This window comes from Mauremys mutica, chromosome 2 (genome assembly GCF_020497125.1).
Source record: "Mauremys mutica isolate MM-2020 ecotype Southern chromosome 2, ASM2049712v1, whole genome shotgun sequence".
NCBI classification, from domain to species: Eukaryota; Metazoa; Chordata; order Testudines; family Geoemydidae; genus Mauremys; species Mauremys mutica.
Window position 1 is genome coordinate 136,195,417 of NC_059073.1, and position 24,493 is coordinate 136,219,909.

General features: G+C 50.6%; 1 protein-coding gene across 2 annotated transcripts in view; it reads right to left on the reverse strand.

Annotated features, from left to right (window-relative positions):
* GFRA2 (GDNF family receptor alpha 2) overlaps positions 1–15,801 on the reverse strand; it is a 102,100-nt gene extending 86,299 nt beyond the window's left edge. For both annotated transcript variants that reach the window (XM_045007799.1, XM_045007798.1), the window contains exons 1-2: positions 14,702–15,801; positions 442–741 (exon numbers count right to left, since the gene is read on the reverse strand). In XM_045007799.1, coding sequence (XP_044863734.1) covers positions 442–741; positions 14,702–14,741 — 340 coding nt within the window. In that variant the 5' untranslated portion in view covers positions 14,742–15,801. The remainder of the gene's footprint in view (positions 1–441; positions 742–14,701) is intronic.
* Positions 15,802–24,493: the final 8,692 nt, after the last annotated feature.

A 24,493-nucleotide genomic window follows, 5' to 3' on the forward strand; every position in this document is an offset into this window, starting at 1 on the left:
TCTGAACACATCTCCTAACTCACACCTGCTTCACCAGCTCCCAGGACTAGCCACATGGGGCTCCTGGCCTAGCCAGAGTGGATCAGAGCAGCTAGTGGATCAGAACTGTTCCCTCTCCACCCATACCCAGCCACACACACTACTGCTGAGCTAGCAAATCAGAACCCACCCACCTACCAACAATCCAATGGGCCGGAACCACCCCTCCAGCCATACCGAGTGGATCAGAACCACTTCTCCCAAGGAACCAGAATAGCCCCCAGCTACTCCTGACCAAACAGACTGGAACATCGCATAATGGTGCAGAAGGGCCCCTTTACCACTTGCCCGTGGGATCAGACCCACCCTCACACTGCTCCGATGGGGCTAATCCATCAGAACAGCTGCATATGGGGCACCCCCCTCCTGATGGACCAGATCCGCCACACGCAGGACACTTACCCTCCGTCAGCCCGAGGTGTATACTCCAATAGATCTGAAGGCACTGCAGCTCCTTCTTCATGCCCCGCTTGCAGCGGCAGTCGTAGAGCGGGCTCTCCTGCAGCACCTCGAGAGCCGCCTGGCACTCCTTGTTGGCCAGCATGGTATTCCTGTCCCGGCCAGCCAGGCACTGGCGCAGCGTGCGGTAACGAGAGCTGCAGCTCGACTCGGCAGCGCACAGCTCATTGGCCCGGACACAGTCCACTGGGGTACGCCAACCATGAGGATCTTGGCCGGATGCCAGGGAATGGAGGATCTTCTCTGGACAAGGGGCAGGGGAGGGGAAGGAAAGAAAGGCCAGAGCGTGGTGAGTGATGATAGCCACGTGGCAGGGACGAGACGCAATGCACTGCCCTTTGACAGCCCCTGATACCGACAAATAGCCCCCCACCCAGCCAGCATCCTGCTACACCTAGGTCCCTTCTCCCAGTCCTGCTGATGCAACATGATCCTGACCCATAGTTCCTACTACTCCACCAGCCACGTCCGCACACACACCCCACACAGCTCTGGCAATTCAATGGGATCCTAACATGCAATCCCTCCCCGACTCCTCATACATCAGCCCTGGGTTCCCCACCCCGCTCGGTGCTACTCTCCTACACCCTCAGCTGTACCAGAACTGGGCCAAGGAATCCATGTTGAAACACTTGGAGGAGAGGAAGGTGATCAGGAACAGTCAACATGGATTCACCACGGGGAAATTATGCCTGACCAACCTGATTGCCTTCTATGATGAGATAACTAGCTCTGTGGATATGGGGAAAGCAGTGGACGTGTTATTCCTTGACTTTAGCAAAGCTTTTGATATGGTCTCCCACAGTATTCTTCCCAGCAAGTTAAAAAAGTATGGATTGGATGAATGGACTATAAGGTGGATAGAAAGCTGGCTAGATCGTCGGGCTCAATGGGTAGTGATCAACAGCTCCATGTCTAGTTGGAAGCCGGTATCAAGCGGAGTGCCACCGGGGTCAGTCCCTGGGACCCGTTTTGTTCAACATCTTCATTAATGGATGATGGGATGGATTGCACCCTCAGCAAGTTCGCGGATGACACTAAGCTAGGGGGAGAGGTAGATATGCTGGAGGTTAGGGATAGGGTCCAGAGTGACCTAGACAAATTGGAGAATTGGGCCAAAAGAAATCTGATGAGGTTCAACAAGAACAAGTGCAGAATCCTGCACTTAGGATGGAAGAATCCCATGCACTGCTACAGGCTGGGGACCGACTAGCTAAGTAGCAGTTCTGCAGAAAAGGACCTGGGGATTACAGAGGATGAGAAGCTGGATATGAGTCAGCAGTGTGCCCTGGTTGCCAAGAAGGCTAGCGGCATATTGGGCTGCATTAGTAGGAGCATTGCCAGCAGATTGAGGGAAGTGATTATTCCCCTCTATTCAGCACTGGTGAGGCCACATCTGGAGTATTGCGTCCAGTTTTGGGCCCCCCGCTACAGAAAGGATGTGGACAAATTAGAGAGAGTCCAGTGGAGGGCAACAAAAATGATCAGGTGGCTGGGGCACATGACTTACGAGGAGAGGCTGAGGGAACTGGGGTTATTTAGTCTTCAGAAGAGAAGAGTGAGGGGGGATTTGATAGCAGCCTTCAACTACCTGAAGGGGAGTTCCAAAGAGGATGGAGCTCAGCTGTTCTCAGTGGTGGCAGAAGACAGAACAAGAAGCAATGGTCTTAAGTTGCAGTGGGAGAGGTCTCGGTTGGATATTAGGAAACACTATTTCACTAGGAGGGTGGTGAAGCACTGGAATGGGTTACCTTGGGAGGTGGTAGAATCTCCATCCTTAAGAGGTTTTTAAGGCCCGGCTTGACAAAGCCCTGGCTGAGATGATTTAGTTGGGGACTGGTCCTGCTTTGAGCAGGGGGTTGGAATAGATGACCTCCTGAGGTCCCTTCCAACCCTAATCTTCTATGATTCTATGACCCCAGTTCAGCTCTGCAGCTCACCTGCTATTTCAGGCCTGGGATTCTCTTGAGCAGAAACTGTCTGTCATGCCTAGCTCACAAGAGACTAAGTTGGTGTCACAGCCTCATTTCTCCTGTGGCCAGGTTCCCAGAGTTCACTACCTCTCATAGCGCTAGTAGATTGGTCCTTACAACCCTGTTAGCCAGGTGGGGAAACTGAGTCACCATACCATGAGGCAACTCAAGCAACGTCACATAGCAAATTAGGAGCAGAGAGGGGAATAGAAGCCTGACATCCTTGCTCCCAGTCAGTTGCTCTAGTCACTCGATAACATTGCTCTGCACATATAAAGCAGTATATTTGTAGTCAGTGATCACATCAAAATGAGTTTCATCACTTCAGTCTGAAGTATCCTTACAATATAATAAAAATCCTGCATATTAAAAACATGAGAGGTAATGAAATGTTGTACCATGCAATAAATCTGTCTTAGCTCTTATGGTGACAGTCACAGAAGGGTTAATGTTTCCACTCTCTGAAGAGCTAGGCAACAGCCTTCCACAGAGGCCATCAGCAGGGTTTCAACTCCCTGCCTTCAACACCAACCTCTGCCATTTGAGCTAGATAAGTAAATCCAGTAGCTAGCAGCAGTAGTAAACTGTTATCCTCTAGGGGAGCAGCCACTACAGGGGAATTGTGCTAGCATGGGACATTGGGAAACATTAGCAGGTCCTCAGGATCACTGATCAGCTACAGAGAGCTTGTTTCCAGGGCTGCAATGTTTGTCACTGACTAGCCTTATTAGAGCTTGCAGAGGAGGTGGAGCAGGCCTAGTCTCTCCTGCTAAAAGAAAAGACCAGCTCACAAACATGCAGTAAATCATCTCTCAGCAGACACTAGACCAAGAATCAACCTCCTATTGGACTCTTCAACCCTCTCCTCCTGGTTATAAGAGCTTTACTCATCCACTTAGGAGACAGAAAAATACCATGTGACCAACACAACCAATCGCAACACAGCTCAAAAAATGAAGGCCGTCTCAGTGGATCATGTGCTGTCAATCCATAGGATAAAACAAAGCCCACTGACTCCATAGTGTTACTCCAGGTGCGTCCCAACGTCAGGCTCACAGAACCCAGGATGTTCCACTTAAAAGGGTCTTTTTCTCAGTTTGCAGCCACCCATTGAAATAAGGGCAGGACAGAGATCTTTGTAAATTTGGTCACACTCCACTTCCAGGTCTCTCTGCCCCTCCTGTCCCAGGCTGCACTGATATGTCAAGGAAGGCCCATGTTGTCACCTGTTTATGTGTAACCTCTATTCACATTAAGGGCCAGATTTTCAACAGAGCTCAGTGTCCATCAAGCATCCGCTGGTCCCCAACTCAATAGGTTTGTTGGGGTTTAGTCTCCCACTGGTGACTGCAATCACTTCATTGGGACGACCTCCCTTTCCCACCAGCATCAGGTTATGGACTAGTGGATAGTGCACCTGACTGGGACTCAGGAGGGCTTTGCTCTGTTCCCAGCTCTACCAGTGTGCTGCTGTGGGACCATGGGCAAGGTACATCACTGCCCCGTGCCTCGGTTTCCCCTCCTGCTTTTTGTCTGTCTTCTCTATTTAAATTGTAAGCTCTTAGGGGCAGGGACTGTCTCTTACTGTTTGTATATACAGCACCTAGCACAATGAGGTCCAAATCTTGACTGAGACTTCTAGGTGCTGCTATAATGCAAATAATAGTAATAAATAATTGATCTTGTTACTGCTTATTACTACATCCCCCAGTGTGGAACAGCCTGCAACTAAGGCTGAGTTCAGGCATACTGGGAAGGCAAGATAAGCAAATCCCACAAATACAGTGGGAGTTTACTTCTCATCTTCTAGGTTGAAACCACCAGGCTCTTCTTTCCCATGGCCAGATCTCTAGAGGTACAATAACTCCCCAAGCCCATCCTTGGCCTTTACATAGCTCGTGAACTTGTCCAGGAGATAGCCAGGCACATGGGATAGGCCCACCATGACAGAAGAGGAAACTGAGGTTCAGCAAAGTGAAATGACACGTTCCAACCCCTACAGTGAGTCAATGTCAGACAGAACCCAGGATTCCTGACTCCCAGTCTGAGTTCAACCCACTAGATCACACTCTTTTCCACATAAGCTCTGATCCTGTATTCCTTCCTTGCTGCAATCCCCAGTGACTTCAATGCAGCCTGGTGGCTCAGGACTTCCTGTATCTTACTGTTTAATTCCAAAGTCAACAGGGGGTCCTGACTGGCTCTTTGTAAACCAGATCCAGCACAGGGAGAGCCCAACACCCTGTCCTGTGAATCTGGAATGAGTCTGCTGAAGTGACACTGGATTTGCAGCACTGTATCCTTGAGCAGTCGGTGGCCTGGTTGCACCAGATAGGGGCAGGTGGAAGAGGGGAGAGTCCAGCTCGCCAAAAGAAATGCATAAAAAAGCAGCAAATTCCAAAAGAAATAAGTAAAGCTGGAGGATTCTGTGCTCATGGAAAGTCCTGACCTGGCAGTTTTTGTGCAAACAGCAGAGGGGCCCTGAGCAGTCCCCCACTGCTAAGAACTGGACCACAGCCCAGAAGGCAGCACCCCCCTTTCTCTTCCTGCAAACCCAAACTCTGTTTCTAGAGGGTGGCTGATGTCTGGAGCTCTCTGCCACAGGAGCTGCTGGCAGATTCCACCTTCCCCAGGGTGCTGGGGCAAGATGGACAGTTAATATGCAGGTCCTGGTTCTCCTCCCATTCACCCCAGAGGGAATCAGGAGCTGCTGGAGTTCCCAGTAGGAATCAGCTGTGGTGGGCAGCTCAGATTATCAATGGAACTGAATATAGAACCATTCTTGCTCAAGCTCACTGGTTGTAACTGATGAGTTGATTTGGGAGTAAGGAGCAGCTCCTCTCCCCACGCCCAGAACACACAGGGGCTCTTCTCACCTTCTGGAGCACTGAGCACAGCATATCTCACATAGAATTATAGAATATCAGGGTTAGAAGGGACCCCAGGAGGTCATCTAGTCCAACCCCCTGCTCAAAGCAGGACCAATCTCCAGACAGATTTTTCCCCCAGATCCCTCAATGGCCCCCTCAAGGATTGAGCTCACAACCCTGGGTTTAGCAGGCCAATGCTCAAACCACTGAGCTATCCCTCCCTCAAACCCCTTTGACCTGCTTCAAATGCAGGCACCCAAGGGGCCCTGATGGACATCAGTCCTGGCTTCTCTTCTTGCCTGGCTGAGTAATGCCCTGAGCTTTCTCAGTCACATATCACTAGTGGGTGAAAGCATTCAACACCCTCTCGCTTTCAAGGGGTTCGGAACCTGGCTCTGCTTCCAAATCCTGCAGCTCAGCCCTGACTGCTTAAACCAGAGCCAGGCAAAGGGTTGGGTAACCCACTGGCTAAGCGTATGTCCAGTCACCTTCTAGAGGCTGGTTCACATAGAGGATAAGAGTCTACTCCTGCTGCCAGCTAGTGAGTTTCACCTACTTCACCTATGCTTGAGCTAGCATGCTAAAAATAACAGTATGACCATGGCAGCTCAGGAAGTGGCTCGAGCTAGTTGTCAGAGGATGCACCTAGGATTTCAGATGGGGTTATACGCAGGCAGCTTACCCAAGTTGTTGCCCGGGGCCACCACATTCACACCACTATTTTTGTGGACTAGCTGTAGCTAGCATAAATATGTCTACTTAACCTGGGAATTACACCTCTCAGCTGCAGTGTAGACATAGCCGAGTGAATGTGCAACTGTTTCACATCAAAATTACATGAAATTCCCCTCTGGTTTCCAAAAAAAAGTGAATAAAACTCGCCTGTTTCAATGAGCAATCCTGAAGCACCCAGCTGCTTTTATAGAGTGATTACATTCGCAGGAACTTGGAAGGTAAGGAGATATGTAATTATCCAATAAGACTACTGGTCTGATGCAGCTTATTTGGGGCTCTAATAAAAACCAGTAAAGACTGCAAAACTCAAGCAGATAGCATGAATGGAAACCAAAGGAAATATTTGCACAAAAGGGAATAACTAGGGATAATTCCTCCATCACTTTCCCCATGACTGAACACTGCCCAGGGCTCAGCACTACCTCCTTTCCCTGCCCCAACCTCCCCTTCAGCCAGCCAGTTCCCAAATATATTCCCCAGCAGCCCAAGCTCTGGTTTGTTGTGCAAACTGGATCCAAGGCTGGCCATCAGCCAGCTGAACCATCTGGAGTTCCCCACCACAATATCGGGCCACAGCTCTCTCCCAAAGTAGTTTTCCCCTGTGCAATTCCAGCAGATCCCACTGAAACATTCACACACATCCTTCATCCCTGACCAGTCCTCCTTCCAGACTGTGCAGGCGTTAAATACCTCACTCCTCCGGCAGGTTTTCAAATGGGTCTGACAGCTATATTGCATCTGTTGCTAACTGTACGGCAAGGTCATGCTGGCCAGTTTGGCTGCGGGGTTTGCTCTGTTAGGGAAGATTGCGCAGAACGTGGATCCTTCCCTCTGGTGCACAGGGACATATCTCCTTTGACCAGCATCTCTGCAGTCTTTCTAAGCACAGATCCAAAGATGGGAAATAGTACATCTTCCATCAAGTCATTCCAGAAATTCAGCAGCTGCAGAGCACCAGCTTTTCACCCCTGCAGAGTTAGGGTCCAGTTCTAGTTCAGGTCCTCAATGCATTGAGTCTGGCAGGTTTCATTCTTAGCCCTGGTGAAAGTTTGTCCACCTTGTGCCATAAACACGCCACTGTAAATGTCAGCTGCCAGTCCTGGAATAGCAGAGAGGGCTGTAGGCCAGGAGTGAGGGGCATCAGCACAGCTGTCTGTCAGGAAGCCTAGAGCTGGAACAGCAGCAAGGAGGGGGGCTATGGGTTGGCAGTGATGGGCACCAGCAGTGTTGGAATATCAGGGGTGCTGTAAGCCACAGCAGAGCCGTGTTGAGGGCTCAAGATTGATCAGTGGAGTATGCTGGAGGTCTACGTTGAGCCATCAAATGAGCTTTGGAGGTATAAGGCCTGATTCTTAGTTACGCTGTTGGAGCCACATAAAGGGCCAGGACACAGCCCCCTAAAGGAGCCCCTGGTTGGTGTAGTGCTGCAGAGCTGCATAAAAGCAATACACTAGCCCAGCTCCCCAGGAAGGTGCAGACAGTGCAGTGGCAGGGAAGGGGCATGGCATGCATATTGCACTGCGGCTATTCTCTGCTTTCATGGGAAGGAGAACATATGTTAGAGCAGCCCTGAGGCTTTATTGGCTTTCCATAGGCCTCCCCTGGAAAATGTTACTGAAGTGAGCAAATGAATTTATGGGGAAGGGAATGTAATCCTTAGCCAATGTGGCCAACTCCTGTGATTTTACAATAATTGCTTTATTTTCTTAAAGCCCCAGTTCCTGGAGTCAGGTGAATACAGGAGAATTTCAGCTCCCATGAAAAGAAAAGAAAGCTTGGTTCTAGCCCTACTGGTTGGGAGAAAAAGCTTCAAGATGTGACCTGGAAAGGCTCAAAAACCAAAGGCAAAGAAACAAACCCCAAATGGGATTTTTTTTTTTAACCTCATGAGTTCTGGGGCATCGGACTCAGGATTCTTGAACACTTGGGAGTTGCCGATGCTGTACATTGGATACAGCCATGCAGGGTATACTAGCTACTCAGTTTACACACAGCTATTGCTGACCTTCACATGAGCTGGCAGGAGAGCTAATAAAAACGGTGTGTCTTTCCCTTCCACTTAGCTCCTGCCCCTGAGCAGAGTCATGCCCGGACTCCCTGCCTCCCCCATCTCTCTCTCTCGCTTTTCCTCCTTCTCCAAACAGTATAATTGGATCCAGACATAATAGTCTCCATTTCTAAGCAGGGGCCTCATTAGATTTATTCCGGGTGGGGGGGGGGAGGTATTTCTTTATATTAAACAACATTCCACTGAATTTAAAACCAGGCCTTTCACCAACAGGTTGGAAATGAAACCTGCGCAGCCCTGTCGACAGGGCGCTAAAGTCTAACATGCAGGTAAGAGTGGAAGAAAAATGCCTCTTTAAATGCCCAGCCAGGAAGGCTCCCTTCTTCTCGCTCTGTGTCTGGGGTGTAACGGATTGTACCCCCCACTTCAGTCCTTCCTAATGCCCATGGGCCTGTTCCCACCCAGCCTTCAAAGGCAAACTGCTGATTTTACAGCCCTGCCTTCTGCGCCACGCAAGTGATTATTTCCCGCTGTGTGCTCTGGTAACGAAAAACACGAGCTATAAACAGAAAATGTCAGGCTGGCTCTAGCCTCAGTGTACCAATTCCATCTTATCCCCAGCCACAGGTCACTCTGGCCAGGTATGGAAGTGAGACAGTGACACCTAGAGGCAGCTGGGAGGCCCATGCTAGCTTCATTCTGAGAGCAGATTCCACCTGCAACAAGCAGCAGGGCAAGGAAAGCAAGGGTCACTTGGCTTTGTTTTGAGTTTCTTTACATCATGTTCACAGCAACCTCTCACCTCCTCGGTCTCACACCTTTTGGATCTGATGTCCTAGTTCAGACTGACCGCATAACAGTGCTCATTGCTTTCCTACCGCCCCGCACAGCAGCTGAGAATGAGCTTTTCATTCGCTATTATGTCCATTGTTTGCTCTTCTTCTCTGCCACTATAAGACACATGCCGCCCTGGGAGCTGAGTGGTACCTTAGGTTAGGCACCAAACACAAGCTTTTCATACGTGGACCTGAGATCAAACCTTCACTTACGTTGCAAGTTAGTGATTTATCCTGCGAGTCCTTTGAGAATATTAGTACACCATTCAGTGCACTGGCAGAGAGAAAGAAAAGCTAAGGATTGGGAATAACCAGCACTGAAGGCAAGTTGTACAGTCCAGGGCTGAAATAGCAGGAGGGATTGCAGGTCAAGTCTGAGGGGCATTGGCAGAGCTAGAGGGTGAGGTGGTAGCCAGAACTAGAATAGCAGGGGATGCTGCAGGTCAGAAGCGAGGTGCCTTGGCAGAGCTGTGTGTGGGGAGAGGACTGGAATTGCAGGGGGTGTTGGAGGTCAGGACTGAGGGGCATTGCCAGAGCTGGGGGAGGGAGCCTGGGACTGAAATAGCAGGGGGCGTTACAGGTCTGGATCGAGATGCCTTTGCAGAGCTGTTTACTGGCAATGTGTCCATCACCTGCCCTCAGGCCAAAGAGCAGAGAGTAGATTTACTTCTGTTTTCAGCAGATGTCTGACCTTTTGGGTCATCACTGAATCTTGTTCCATTTGGACAGACATGAAAGGTGTCCCAGTAACTGGCACTGTCGGTGCAAGAAACCATAGCTCAAAACCTCATCCAGCCAAGAGATGGGGAGCAAATTTACCCTTGCCATGCTGGAAGTTCTTCTCGTCCTTCCAATACTATACTCCACGTGGGCTGGAGGAGGGATCCATCAGGCAGAACGGCACTGGAATATTGCTGTCAGATCTCCGGTTCCATGCACAATTTCTGCGCTGAGCGGGCTTGTTCTCCCCATTCCACAACCGCATCCACTCTGAGCCAGCCCCTCACATAATGCTTTGCCCAGGCAACCAAAAACTCCAGAAAGGGTTGGTGGAGGGAGGAATAGGAGCCAGCATCTCCAGATTCCCATCCTTCTAGGGACCAATCAGGGGCTCATCACTGCAAGAAGAATGAAGATTTGGAGTGGAGAGGTGCGAGGTCCAGAGCTTTGCCAGTTGTGGGATCCAAAGAGCTAGACAAAAAACTACAACAACCCAGGACAACTGCACCCCATCCAAGAGAACCCACCACAACTGGCAAAGATGCTTGCCCCCGGGGACTTAGATCCACCAAATCTGCCCATCGCCCCAAAGCGGACTCTTCCTCCCAGCCCCCTATCTCTGCACACACTTGGATTTACATCACGGATGACATTGACCCTTGGTTTTTCAAGGACTCGCTGCTGAGTTAAGCCTCAGTAGGCCTAGATCCAGACCCAGGTCTCAGGAGACAAAAGGAAATCCATGCTCCAGTCCTTCTCAACAAGGTTCCACAGCTAGATCTGAAGTGCCTTCTCCATCCTGCCATCCTCATTGGATTCCCTCCAGCCATGCTCCTCACACCCCAGATCCCCCTGCAGAGCACAGCCCAGCCTCCAGCTTGACTCCGCATGACTCCCGAGCTGCACGCAGAAGCGTGAATTCATGGGACTGGTTTACATCGGGGGCTGAAGGGCAGGCGTGGCAAAAGGGGAGCCAGGTCCACAGGCCACGCTGCCCCAGAAAATGCTGCCAAGGCAGATGAGAAAGACAAAAGGCCTTGTTCTGATGTAATGAAAAGAGAGCCCAGGGTTGTACAAAGAGTCCATGGGGAGGGAGGTCCAGTGTGCATATGGAAAGGCAATCCTCCTGCACTGACCCTTGCATGGGCAGAGATGCCCACCAGTGGCAATGATGGGAAATGCAACAGCAAATCTACCAGCTGTGACATGGAGAGCGGGACATGGGCATGTTCCAGTGGCCCTATCTCTGCTACCTGGCCTGCCCACTCTCTAGTGCTAGGACCAGAATTTTTCTCTCTGGCACAGCCATCCCAAACCAGCATGGCTTCTTGGCTGGCGTATTCGCTGGGACTATCCTGGTCCGGTAGCCAGTGGGGCACCACGTTGGGGCCCAATCCAGCAAAGCACCAAGCACCCTAAGTTCCCATTGCAGGCACCTCTGAAATGGTCCCTACACAGATAATGCCCCAGCTCCTGCTTCTTAAATCCCATGGAGCTTGTGCATTTAGCTCATTACAAGCAGAGGTTGGAAACAGGAGGGAGAGTTATAGGGGAGCACTGTTCCCCAAGCCAGCTAGACAAGGGGAAGCCCCCCTCTGCTTTCAAAGATGACTGGAAGTTGGGTATCCCTGCATGCCCCCCTTGCTTCCACCCCAGATTATGAGCTCCTTCTTTAAAACGTCCCCCTTGTCATCCCAGTGCCAACCTGAATCTGCATCACAAGCATCAATGGTGCCTGTTTCCCTGCTCTGTGCCCCCAGCAAAGAATAAACCCTCCCTGCTCAGCCCATCCTGCCAGAGAGGAGGAGGTCCAGGACAATCACAGACCAAACACACGAGGCCAAGTTCACTCCACTGACTCCAATGATACATTGTGCCCTGACATCCACCATCTCCAGCCCAGGCCCAGCTGTTGTATAGGAAGCCTGAAGTTATCTATGTACCTTGCTCACCTCTCGCATATATAGCATCCTCAGAGCCCCCAGGAGGGAGTTTGCATGGAGGGGCAGAGTGAGTGTTTTCCTACGCCCGGCGCATACGCACATACTGAACTCATATTAATAAAACATCTGCAGAGAATTTACATCTAATCCCCAGCAGTCTCCAGGGCATCAGAGCACGGTGAGGATTTGTAGCTGGATGCACAAACCTCAGTCACAGAGCCAGCAAACATTCCTTAGTCAGAATACCCCTCTCTCCCCACAGCTTCCCCGGATCGTTACTCGGTCACATCATCTGCAATATGGGTCTATGGTCTTGGCAGAGCCCATTGGACATGGGGTGCTTTATAAGCAAATATTCACTGCCCTAGCTTAACTCAGTAGTACTGCTCTCTCCTCTTGCTGCACATGCAACCCCTGTGTGCCATCCTTGTGGTGGCATTTGTTTAGCCCCAACAGCAATAGCTTTCTTTGCTCATTGGAACAAGGGGACAGATTATCAAGGGCTCAGCACCTCCCAGCTGGGGCCAGGCTTTCAGAAAAGCCCAGCTCCCATTTAGGAAGCTAACTAAGGCTCTGCTCAGCACCCAGCATGCGTGCAGCTTGGCAATTCTCGGCCCCACTGTCTAGAACCGTGCGTAAGCGTTGCCTGCAATAAGCTTGTTAATCCTTCAATTTGCACCTCTCCCTGATTCCTCTCCACACCATTCTCCTGGCCCAGTCTGAGCTGCAGAAGATTGGGACCATTACAAAGAAACAAGGACCCAAAGGAGGAAGGTCCTGTTTCTAAACAGCCTCCTCATGGGGGTGAAATGAAGTGGGTTTGTGGCTGCTCAGTATCCCAGCCTGCTGCTTAGCTGGAGTGTCCTGGGTTGGCAGGGCTGGGAGGAGGATTCTATGACTGTTCCCTCCATCCCCAGACTCTCGTATTTAGCTCACAGGGGGCCTCCCAACCAGCCAAATGTGCATGCAAATAAACCAGGGGTTAACTCCTAACAACTCCAATAATTTGGTGGTTGATGTTTGCCCCACCCCAACCTCTTCTGTGAGCAAAGCCTGAGTCCCCACCGCACCCCCTGCTCTCAGCAGGGAGCCAGTGCGGCAGGGGGATCTGTGCATTCACTTTCTGACCCCTTCCCACCTCCCACTCTCCCATTCTTGCTGCCCGCAAAGCCCCCAAGCCATTGGGAATGACAACATGCCCTACAAGTGGCTACTCCATCTTCCATCATCCCCAGTCCAGAGCCATGTCATTCCCACACACACCCCCTCTATGGAGTCAGGCATTCCCACTTGCTGTCAAAAGAGAACCAGGCAGCAAGCTATCTCGCCTCATACCCAGGCTTATCCCAGAGACCCTGCTACAGAGACACACTGATGTGTAACGCACTGATTGCAAAGGAGACCGTCACCCCCTGCCCAAGGCAACTATTCAGACCCTCCTAAGGCAGAGGAGAAAATAACCTTCCATCCCCCTCAGTCCAAAATGACATCCTTCCCCCACACCCTTCCCTGGCCATCAACGAAAATAGCCTTCCAAAAGCCATGATCTTGTCACTGAAGTGTTTGCAAAATTGTGCCCAGCAGCAAGGGAGACCAAGAGCGGGCCATTTATTCTCCTACTATCCCAGGACACAGGGACCTATTGTGGAAATATTAAACCTACATATAGATCTCTTGCTGAGGGCTTCCCATGCTGTGCCCCCCTCCAACCCCCCAACCAAAACAAAAGTCCAGGGGAAGAATCCTGAAGCAGTGAAGAAGTGGCAGGGGGCTGGACTCGATGACCTTTCGAGGTTCCTTCCAGTTCTAGGAGATTGGTATATCTCTAATTATTACCTTTACCTTTTACCTTAACTCCCACTCGTGCCATGGCCAGCCTTCAAGTCTCCCTCACCCCCTTCACCCCCATGACTTTAAACATCCTTCTGCCCCTTGTCTCTCTCATCCTCCAACCCTAATCCACTCCATGCAGGGTTAAATTCATAAAGCCAAGGGGATTTCAGCAGAATTCCCCAGGAGTTCTGTGCTGCAGTGTTGTATGTGAGACCCAGAGACAGAGTTGCAGGTACTGTCTGTAACTGTGTCTCCATGCACGAGTGGAATTGTAGCACAAGGGACATTACCTGCCAGATGAGAATACTGGGAAAAACTGAGAGGATAATTTGCCAACGTGATAACGTGCTTTGGGGGAAAGGGAGCTTTTTGCTTTTATTTCACCTAAAATACATTGCAACTCCTCCCTTGCCAGGGCTGCACCTTCCCCATCTCTGGATGAGGCTGCTTCAGAAATACAAGCTTTCCTCTTGGCAAAATAGCCTGCTAAATAAGTCACACATGATCTAAAACAACAGACACTTGGATTGCAACAGAGATGGCAATTCCTCCCCACTCCCCCCAACACACAACGACACACAATTAACTTTCTAAATCAGTCCTCCATGCACACTTTAAAACCAGCCAGCAAAAACCCCTGAGACTTGCCTCACACCAGCCTGGAATGAAAGGGTCTTGAAAAGTGATTGAATCGAGGGGTGGGGGGTTCTTTTTAAAATAATAATCCTAAAAAGCCTCTACCATAAGGGCTGTTATAGAGGGGACCTAACACGCAGCCGGGCAGCTATCTGCAACATGCTGCGTACCAATTCGGCAGCGCTACGCCTGTTCAGATGGAAGGAGAGGGTTCGATCAGAATATCTGACTCAATTCCTCCACAACTTGGAGAGGTGAGACTGTGCGGGAAGGAGAGGCTTGGTGGGGGTCATCGTAAGTTTGATAGTTTAAAAAGTTGCCCCCTAGATAAGAGCCTGATTTCTGCTCATCTCCCTCCCCTTCCCTGGACCCCAATTCCTTCCCAGTAGGAATCGTTGCTGAGACATTTAGTTGAATTGAAAACTATAAGCGTCTCTCAATCCTTGTATTTCATTCCGGACTGTAGCCCACTTTAAAGTGAGGGTCTGTGCCTAGCTTTGTCGTTGTGTTTTGGGTTTGTCTTTTAATACAAAACATGTCCGCTCTTAAACGCTGTCCAAGCACCAGAGCTTCTGGGGTTTGACAAAGGACTCATAACCACCAAACAAACCAGAGAGTAATGATTTGCATCCTAAGCAGGATTACTCACCTAAAAAGAGGAGGATGCAGAAAACGTTTGCTAAAATCATGTTAGTAAATCCAATAGTTCCCCACGTGCAAATATATATTTATATCTCTCTCCCAAATCCAGGCAAAAAGAAATCCTGAGATTTCTCTGATGAACTTAAAAAAATCGTTTCTTTCAACCCTCACCCCCCAAAAAATACACCCCAGCTCTGCAGCCAGCCAGCTAGCCTCTCTCTCTCTTTAGCTCTTCCAGTGATGAACAATTCTGGTTCTACTCCTCCCAAGCATCTTTCGGGGGCGAAAGGGTAACCGAGAGGAGGTGGAGATGGGGGGGAAATTAGACGAATATCCACAGCGTGATCAGAGTAGACACAATCCGGCGGGATCCTTTAGACAGCGGGGAAAGTGGGGCGCTCACGACTCCTGCCTTTCCCCCCTTGGCTCGCCCAGTTTGCTGATGGAAATTCCTGCAAACTGGGGATGTCTGCGTGTCTCTCTCTTTCTGCCTTCTGGGGGAGGGTGGAGAGAAGGGGCTGCACTCTGATATCCCCGGTGGTGGAAAGCAGCAGCAGCAGCAGCAGAATCAACAAGGGAGCAGCAGCGGCAGCTTCCTCCAGCCCTGCCACTGCCCAGCTCGCCTCTGGGACTGACACTGACCAGAGCCTGGAATGAAACGCGCCAGCCCAGAACGGCCCCTTCCCTTCAACTTCGCCTCCCTGTCTCAGCTGATTGTCCGCTCATCACCCCCACCAGCAGCAACCCAGAGAGGCCGGAGTCGGAGGGGTGGGGAGGCAAAGCCGGGTGATGGGAGACGACAACGGGCAGCCCGCGATGACCAGTCGCCTCCTCGCAAAGCGCAGCGGGCGGGTTGAGGCTGTGCCTTTGCTTGGGGAGGCGGAGAGGGGGTGTACAGATAAGGCAGGCTGCCCCCCCCCCACACACACACACACTATTTAAAGAGGCGGAGGGTCTCCTTGCTCTCAGGCTAGACGCAGCCCTCCCGCTCCAAGGAAGAAGCCAGGAAACTTTGCCACCGCACAAAGATGCAGGCGCTGGCTCGCTCCAATCCTTGCTGGGAGCGGCGTCCCCATCGGCTGGGCTCTAAAGTACTTTTCGCTCCCTTCCGTGCCACAGCGGGAGACCCCCGAAGAGAGCTACATAGTTCCAACGCCGGGCTTTGAGATGGGGCTCCCACCCCACTCCCTCTCTCTCCCGGCAGCAGGGGACGGGGCTGCATCCAACCCGGCACCAGGGAAGCAGCCCTCTCCTGCGCACACAGTCCCGGCTCGCTGGGAACCTTCCTCGGTCGGCGAGGGCTGGCTCTGTCGGTGAATGTGCAAGCTCCCGCGGAGCTGCTTTGAACGTCAGGAGGAACGCAGAGAGAGGAAACAAGGGAGCGAGGAAAGGCATGGAGCTGGGGGGGGGGAGTTTGTCCCAAGGCAGATGCACGATTCACCTTGCAAAGTGCATGGCTTGGCCCCTCTTTTGGGGGTGGGGGGAGGCTGCAACATAAACTATACATTACCCATTGCATTTAATCGGAATTTTAAACATTAAGTAAATTAATTAAGTAGGATCCGCTTCCTTGGGGGAGAAATGAAGCAAGCTGCCAGCTGATCTCAGCCTGTGTGTGTGGGAGGAATCTCTCTCTCTCTCTCTCTCACACACACACACTCACACACACACACCCCTGAGCCCATTGACAGTGAAATCTTCCGAAGCTCCAGACAGTGCCACACTCAGACCTCACACTGGCTTCATTTCTCTTCTTCTTTTACAGACGGACAAAAAGCTTTATATATATATATATATATATATATATATATTATATATATATATATATATATATATATATATATGATGCTGCAAGGCAAGGCAAGGGTGCCTCCCACAAATGTCCCCTACTGGTCTCCCAAGCCTGCTGAAATCAGTGGAAACATTCCCGGTGCTCACACAGGCAATCAACTTTCCTGCTCGGGCTCTGGGGGCTTTGCTGCCCTCTTCATTGCTGTGGGCTGAGGGGACAAGACCTTGTGGTAGCTCTGCCTTGGAGAGACCCGGAGGCCTAGGTTCCGGTGCCTGATGGTTCTCTGCTGTGGAGAGCTCTACAGCCCGTTTCTGCACTGGGGGAATGTCCATGTGGAGGGTGCCCTGGATTCTCCCTGGGGCTCAGACAGGGGGGCAGGGAAACAGCCTTGCTCTCTGGGGCAGGGGAGTTGTGACCCAAACTGCCAAGAGCTGGGAGCTCCCAGGTGAATTTAGCACTGGCGAAAGCTGCTGGGTGGAGAGCCCGGGAGACTGCCCTCCCCCCGCCCCCCGTTTATGCCAGAGCAGGCAGAGCACAGGAAGGTGCTGTGCCAGCTCCTCGATGCATGCAACTCTGCTCACCTGGAGCAGCCCCTGCTCTTCTGCTCCTGTTCCTCTCTCAGCAGCTCTGCTGCTGCCCTTCAGTCATAAGAACATAAGAACAGCCACACTGGGTCAGACCAAAGATCCATCTAGCCAAGTGTCCTGTCTTCTGACAGTGGCCAATGCCAGGTGCCTCAGAGAGAATGAACAGAACAGGTCATCAAGTGATCCATTCCCTGTCATCCATTCCCAGCTTCTGGCAAACAGAGGCTAGGGACACCATTCCTGCCCATTCTGGCTAATAGCCATTGATGGGCCTATCCTCCATGAACTTACCTAGTTCTTTTTTGAACCCTGTTATGGTCTTGGCCTTCACAGCATCCTCTGGCAAAGAGTTCCACAGGTTGACTGTGTGTTGTGTGAAGAAATACTTCCTTTTGTTTGTTTTAAACCTGCTGTCTGTTAATTTCATTGGGTGACCCATAGTTCTTGTGTTAAGAGAAGGAGTAAACAACACTTCCTTATCAACTTTCTCCACACCAGTCATGATTTTATAGACCTCAATCATATCTCCCCTTAGCTGTCTCTTTTCCAAGCTGAAAAGTCCCAGTCAATCTCTCCTCATACAGAAGTTGTTCCATACCCCTAATCATTTTGGTTGCCCTTTTCTGAACCTTTTCCAATTCCAATATATCCTTTTTTTTTTAGATGGGGTGACCACATCTGCATGCAGTATTCCAGATGTGTGTGTACCATGGATTTATATAGAGGCAATATATTTTCTTATTATCTATCTCTTTCTTAATGATTCCTAACAATGCCGCTGCACATTGAGTGGATGTTTTCAGAGAACTATCCACAATGACTCCAAGAGCTCTTTCTTGAGTGGTAACAGCTAATTTAGACCCCATTGTTTTAATGTATAGGTTGGGACTGTGTTTTCCAATGGGCATTACTTTGCATTTATCAACATTGACCCACAGTCCTGACACACAGCACCTCTGGCAGCTGCACACAGCTCTGCCAGTACCCTTCAGTCCTGACCTGCCGCTGCCACCCTCTGCACTACTCCAGTCCTGAGCAGAGACTGCCAATCATGCTGAAATATGCAGTGGTTTCTGAGATGTGGTCCAATACCCAACAGCAAAAGAAAAGATCCCTCTTCACCAGCCTAACCAAACTCTGACTCTGGGTCTCCAAAGACAGGTGGCCAGTGCACTAAACCACTGTGTTCTAGACTGGGGCAAGGGGAGGTGATTTTCTATCACCGCATAATAATGGATATGCAGATGTCAAGGTGGTATGAGCCCTGTTGCAATCAGAAGGCCTTGGACTCCCAGAGTGGGGATTCAGCAGCTTTGCAGAGGGGTTAGTCTGGCTGTCATTATGAGCTGCCTGCTTAGGAAAATTTCACCTTGGTCCTTAAGGAGTAAGCACCCCACTCAACCGCCACCCAGCACAGCAGGCAGTGTTAGCTTCTGTTCTGTACTGGGTGATGATGGAGGCAGGTGAAGTGTGCCTTCACAAAGGGCGCCCATCCTGCCAGCTGCTGAGTACCCGCTGTTTCTGCTGGGATTGAAAGCACTCAGCGCCCTCCAGGATTGGACACTGATGTGTGCAAGGCATACAAAGGAAAAACACTGTGGTTAAGAGCCTTGGGCATTGCACTGCAACTCAGGAGCCCCTACAGCTGGCTTGAGACAAGTCTCTTTGCTCCTTAGTCTATTGTGGGCACAGATTTAAAAAAAACTCAATTACATTGTTGCAACAAGTGTTCTAGCCAGAGCTGGCAGTTTTATCAGTTAAAACAGGAGATTTCAAAGGCAGTTAGATGCCTACGTGTTTTTGCAAATCCCACTAGGCACCTATCTTCATCTTTAGGCATCTAAGCATCTTTACAAATCAGGCCCTAAGCCCTCCTCTCTCAATTTGGAAAACACGGGGCATATTGTGAGCATCAGTGCAGTGTCAATAGTAACAACAGGTCACAACAAGAGGTTGGTTCGCAGTCCTGCTAGCTGCAAAGTGCTTTCCCAATGGGATGGTCTTCTGCTAAGGGGGCACTATGTGATTTTAGTGCCCAGACACAGCTAGCTTGAATAACAATGCCTTTCCCCTGGGATCATCTGCAGGAATTGAACCTGGGACCTCAGGAGCTATATTAAAAAAAAAAAAAAAGCTTTCACTAGCTGAGGTAAAGGACCCAGCTCATTAAGTTACCCCTCTACTGCAGACACAGCAACTGCTAGGCCAGCGACTAGCTAGTAACACAAAATCCTGGTGAACATGAACTACATTTGCATTACAGAGCACTGATCCTGTTACATTACAGCCTTTGATTTAACATGGAGCATCCAGCAATCTGCACTTTGATTTGTGATTTACTTCAAAAATAATATAGTGAGAGCTCCTTAAATCAAGGCCCTGAGTCTTGAAAGGGAAGTCCAGAAATGAGGCACCATGTCTGCACTGCCTGGCTGTCTGCACTGCATTGCCTAATCTCCCAGGGTCCTGGCCCAGCACGCAGTGGGGTCAGAGTAAAGGCCAAGCTCTTCTTTGATGATTCCAAAACCCTAGCAAGGAGTCAGGAACTGGATGTCCCCAGGTCATCACTGAGATTATGGTACATCCAAACATGGCCCTGCTGGTGGTGAATCTTGCCTATGCAACTTTAGAAGATGCATTTGCAACTGTGGCCCTAATTGTATACACAAAGCCTAAATCATATGCTGAATTTACAGACAAGATGAACATTAATAGCACAGCATGACCAGATACAGGCTGACAGTGCAATTGTACTAAGGTATTTGCACCATACAGTGCAAGTAATGTGATTAATTCCAAAAATAACTCCATTTGCACATCAACAGAGTGTCTTCTTTATTAGCAGTGCAGCAGAGACCAAAACATGCCTTTCAAACCAGGAACATTTTACATTACACAACCCTGCTGGTAAGAGCTAGCGTGCATGGGCGCCAGCTGCTTTCATCATGTAAAAAGATGGAGAAAAGCAAAAAGCAGCTCTGACTTCCTGTTAACCACGGGGCAGTTTGTGCAAACATGTCCCTTTCTTTGCTATGGGTTGAACCGAAATCCCAGATCCGAGCAATCCTGCTTTTGTGATGCTAGGCAGAGCTGAAAAGGGAGGGACTGGACCAGGAAGGGGTGTAATGCATGATTGAGGTGCATTGGCAGAGCTGGGGGGCTCCGAGGGCTGAAATAGCAGGAGGTGTAATGGGTCATGACTGAGGTGCATTGACAGAGTTGGGGGATCCCAGTTCTGGAATAGCAAGGGGTGTAATGGGTCAGGATTGAGGTGCACTGTCAGAGACGAAGGGGGGTCCGAGGGCTGGAATAACAGGGGTGTTGGGGGTGCACACCGGCAAGTGTTGCTGTGCGATGGGACCTCAGACTGTGCCCACCTGCAGTAGGTGACATTATCATCTCTCAGCCTCAAACAATGCATTTCCCCACAAATACTGGTTCATGTTTGTAACACGATTCTGTGGCTGTACCGGGCAATTTCAACCCGTGCAATGCCAACACAAATCACACAAGCCGAATTCAGAGAGAACACAGGCTGGCATTGCTTTTGGGATATTCTATCCAGTCTCCTCCTGTGCCTCACAGGTACCACTGATGAAGCCACAAGTTCAGGGCAGCACTTGATGCTTGGCCTTGTTTGGAAGTTTATATTTGGGATCACAGGGTGCAGTTCCTTTACTCTCCTTGAGTAACCGGCCCAGCCTTCTAATGGTCCTATGGGCAAGCCCCATGCTGGAGTCCATGCTAATTGGAAGGGACTGTTCTTCCTAGGTCTCACTTTATTTCTTGGGTAAATTGATAAATGTGACCAAAGGATTCCCCTCCCCACCATTTCCATTTAAGTCCCTTTAATACGAGCTGAATTTGCTTACCCTCTCGCCTTTGGAGTCTATTCTGTAAGGAATTACCACATTAGCTGGAGTCAAGGTTGTTAAAGTGATGGATTACTCATTAACATTGTAATCCTCGGGCGGGTGGGACCGGTCTGAATGCTGTCCAAACCCCAAAGCCTCAGCGCTGATTCCAGCATTCTCCCCCCCGGGCTCTGCCTTGTCTGTTTAAACTCTTCAGGGCAGAAGCGGTGTATGGACAGAACCTAGCACAAGGCGTTCCAGATCAGTGCTCGTGGCTCAGCGGGTTACTGGAATGCTAAGAACACCTCCAGCCGTGTTCTGAGGGCTGGGGCTGGGCCTCTGTTTCCCTTCCTAGTCTTTTTGTCATCAGTTCATTCAATGAACTTCCTGGGGCAGGGACTGTTTGTGCAGCATCTCATCTGCAGGGGTTCTGATCTCAGGTGGGCTCTCTAGACACCTCCTCAGTGAGACCAACAGTGAACTCCTCAGGAAGGCTGCGGCTGCCATTCCCATTCCCAGTGCGCTGGACGATGCTCTGGGTCCTGTATAGCCATGGGACGACCACCCAACCCAGAAGCACAATACAAAAGAAACCTCAGTTCCACCCAATAATCTTGCTCCAAGGCAGTGCTGTTGGAGCGGAAAAGCCTGAGCTAGTGGAATGACCCCTCCAGGTCTGGCTGCCTCCCTTAACTTCCTCCAGCTGTAGCCTGTCAGCAGGCCTCTCCCCCAGCATGTTCAAGGTCACCCTCCTCACAGGGCCTGGGCTGGACCCTTGAATCCCTAAGCCAAAAATATAAAATTAAACCAACTGCCACCTCCAGGCCCCCTTGGCCTGTTCCTACACTGAACACTTCTCACCACTCTGCAGTCCTGGAGAATGACCTCAGAGCTTCTCCTTCCAACCCCCCGGGCTTCCTTCCTTCATAGTCACCACTGAGTTCTTCCCCCAGTGGGGGCTCATCTTCAATGGGGGCTGGCCCATGCTCCAGCTGCAGCTAGATGTGTTAATTGGCCTCTCAGGTCCCATTAACCCTTTCCAAGCCATGATGGGCTATATAGCCCAGAACCGGGCCATATAGATACTATAGCTGGACCACTGAGGAAATACGGAGTGGACTCATCCATTCTTTGCTTTAGGGAGCTCCCGGAGATGCATGGCTGTCCTCAATCCATCCATTGGCTCTGCTCTGTGGATGGCTGCCATATTTCTTAGCCTTAGTGGCTGCAGCTGAAACAACTGCCTTTGGAACACAGATGCTCCCAAGTGGTTATTAACGACTTCATCTCTCACCAGTCAAAATGTTGGACATGCCTTGCCAGGTTGATCATTTGTTCATTAGCCACCTAATGAATTACTTGTTAATTACAAATCTGGTGAACAGCCAGTGATCCCTATCTGCCTTGATGAAGAGAGTAGCTGGAAGTGCAGAGGTTCAGGAGGCCTTCTGTTACAGGAGTAAGAGGCAAAGATGTGGCTTAATTTTACTACCACTATATTTCTTTTGATGTTGGGGGGGGCAGTACCTAGTAGTCAGAGCAAAGGGGTGGGGAGCCAGGGTTCCTAGGCTCTACTCCCAGCTCTGATGGGAGTAAAATCTACTGATGAAAAGCAGGGGAGTGGAATTTTGGACACCTGCGCGCCATCTCCTGGCTCTGGGAGGGGAACTTGTGGTTAGAGAAGCCAACTGGATTCTCATTCCTCCTCTGCAGCTGACCCTCTGTGTGGCCTTGGGCAAGTCTCTTCAGCGCTCTGTGGCTCAGTTTCCCCTTCTGTAAGAGAGCTGGAATAATGCCTCTCAGCCTGAGCTGTTGCGAGGGTTAATACTGGGAAAGTGATCTGAGATGCTCAGATGAAAGGTGCTAGAGAAGGGCAATGGACTGTATTATTTATTATAGTAAAGGCGATACCTCTCCTCTCAAGCTAATGGAAACGCACTCTGTCTGTACACCAAGTGCCTATGCCTGGGAGCGTGCGGTATTCTTGTACCTGCTCTGCACAACAGCAGTAAGGCAGAGCCTTCAGGAGCCAGTATCTGCAGTGAGTACTGGCTGCTGCCAAGACCTGAACCAGCTGGGTTTCAACATGTGCTGCCACTGAGGTTTGGCCTCTGGCCTGGCGGGGGCACAGCTGTTGCTCCTCAGCTGACCATTTAGGCTGGGCTTTCCCAGATGAGGATCTCACTTTCTGGGCAATGAGAACCAGCCCAAGGAGGGAACTGGGCTTTGCTCTCTTCTCCTGGTTCTTTCTATTCCTACTAGGGGGCTGGGCCCAGATTCTCAAAGGTCCTTGGGCTCTGGACTCTCATTCCACCTAGACGAGGTCACCTCTGAGCCATTCCCCAGCTCTTGATCTCCAGGAAAGAAGAATGCAGAGTCCGCCAGGCCTCAGGTTGCCCAGAGAGTAGGGTTACCAACCCTCCAGGACTGACCTGGAATCTCCAAGAATGAAAGATGAATCTTTAATTAAAGACTATGTCATGCGATGAAACTTCCAGGAATACGTCTGACCAAAATTGGCAACCCTATCAGAGAGGCATGTTATCTTGGAACTCTGACTACTGATGGTCATTGCTGAGCCAAGATCAGTGCTCCCAGCCAGGACTTTGCTCCAGTCCCTGACACAAGTGCCTTTTCATCTTGTTAATAAAAGCTCCTGACAGAAGGGAAAACAAATGAACAAACCCCCAAGGCCTAGGAGGTAACAGACCCGAAACAAATGGAATAGACCCTCTGCTAGCATTATCTGCGCAGCTGCCCTGCCATAACTTACTTGCATCTCCTGGCACGGCTGAGTTATGGGGTACTTATGCGCAGGGCCGGCCTCCCATTACTTACAGCCCCGTGGAATAGCCTCCAGCGATCAATACATGGGACATTGAAATGGTACGTGAGTTCCAGGCAGGCCCAGGCAGAGGCTGGGGAGACACGAGTAGCTCTGAGCAGCAGTGCTCCATCTCTCCCTCCCAGAGCCTGACCGGGGCTGGGAGTGCTGCATAAATCCTGGTGTTTGCCAGGGTGCTGCTGCACACGGATCCCTGCCTGGGATGGTGATTGCAGCCCAGCAGGCAGAGGGATCGGATCTGGCTGGCTCTGATTGGCAAAGGGCGCCTGGCTGTGGGGACAGCCTCTCATTCCACCCTGCTTGATGCAGCACCATTAAGTTTGGACATTGACTTCACAGGGAGCAGGGCCTTACATCTTTTCTGTGCTGCTGGGAAAGCAAGCAGGATTCAACCAGTATGGCCTTCAGCTTCCACCCTCCCTGAATCAGTGGTGCCCTGAGCCACCCAGTCCCCTCTGTGGTCACTAGGGTCCTGCTCACTCTGTGTCCTCTTGCCCTTCCTGCCTAGGCTGAAGCTCCTGGGCCAGTCTCAGCACTGCAGCACGGATTCCTGGGTGCAAGAGGCTGTGACAGCCCCTCCTTCCAAGCAGCCACCAGACAGAGTCTTGGCTTTCCTTGCCGGCTGGAACTCTGAGCCCGGACAAAACCCATGGGGGACATTGCAAGCGGTGGAGAGAGGTTCATTTTAACTGCTCGCAAGCACATCAGATCTATGTCCACA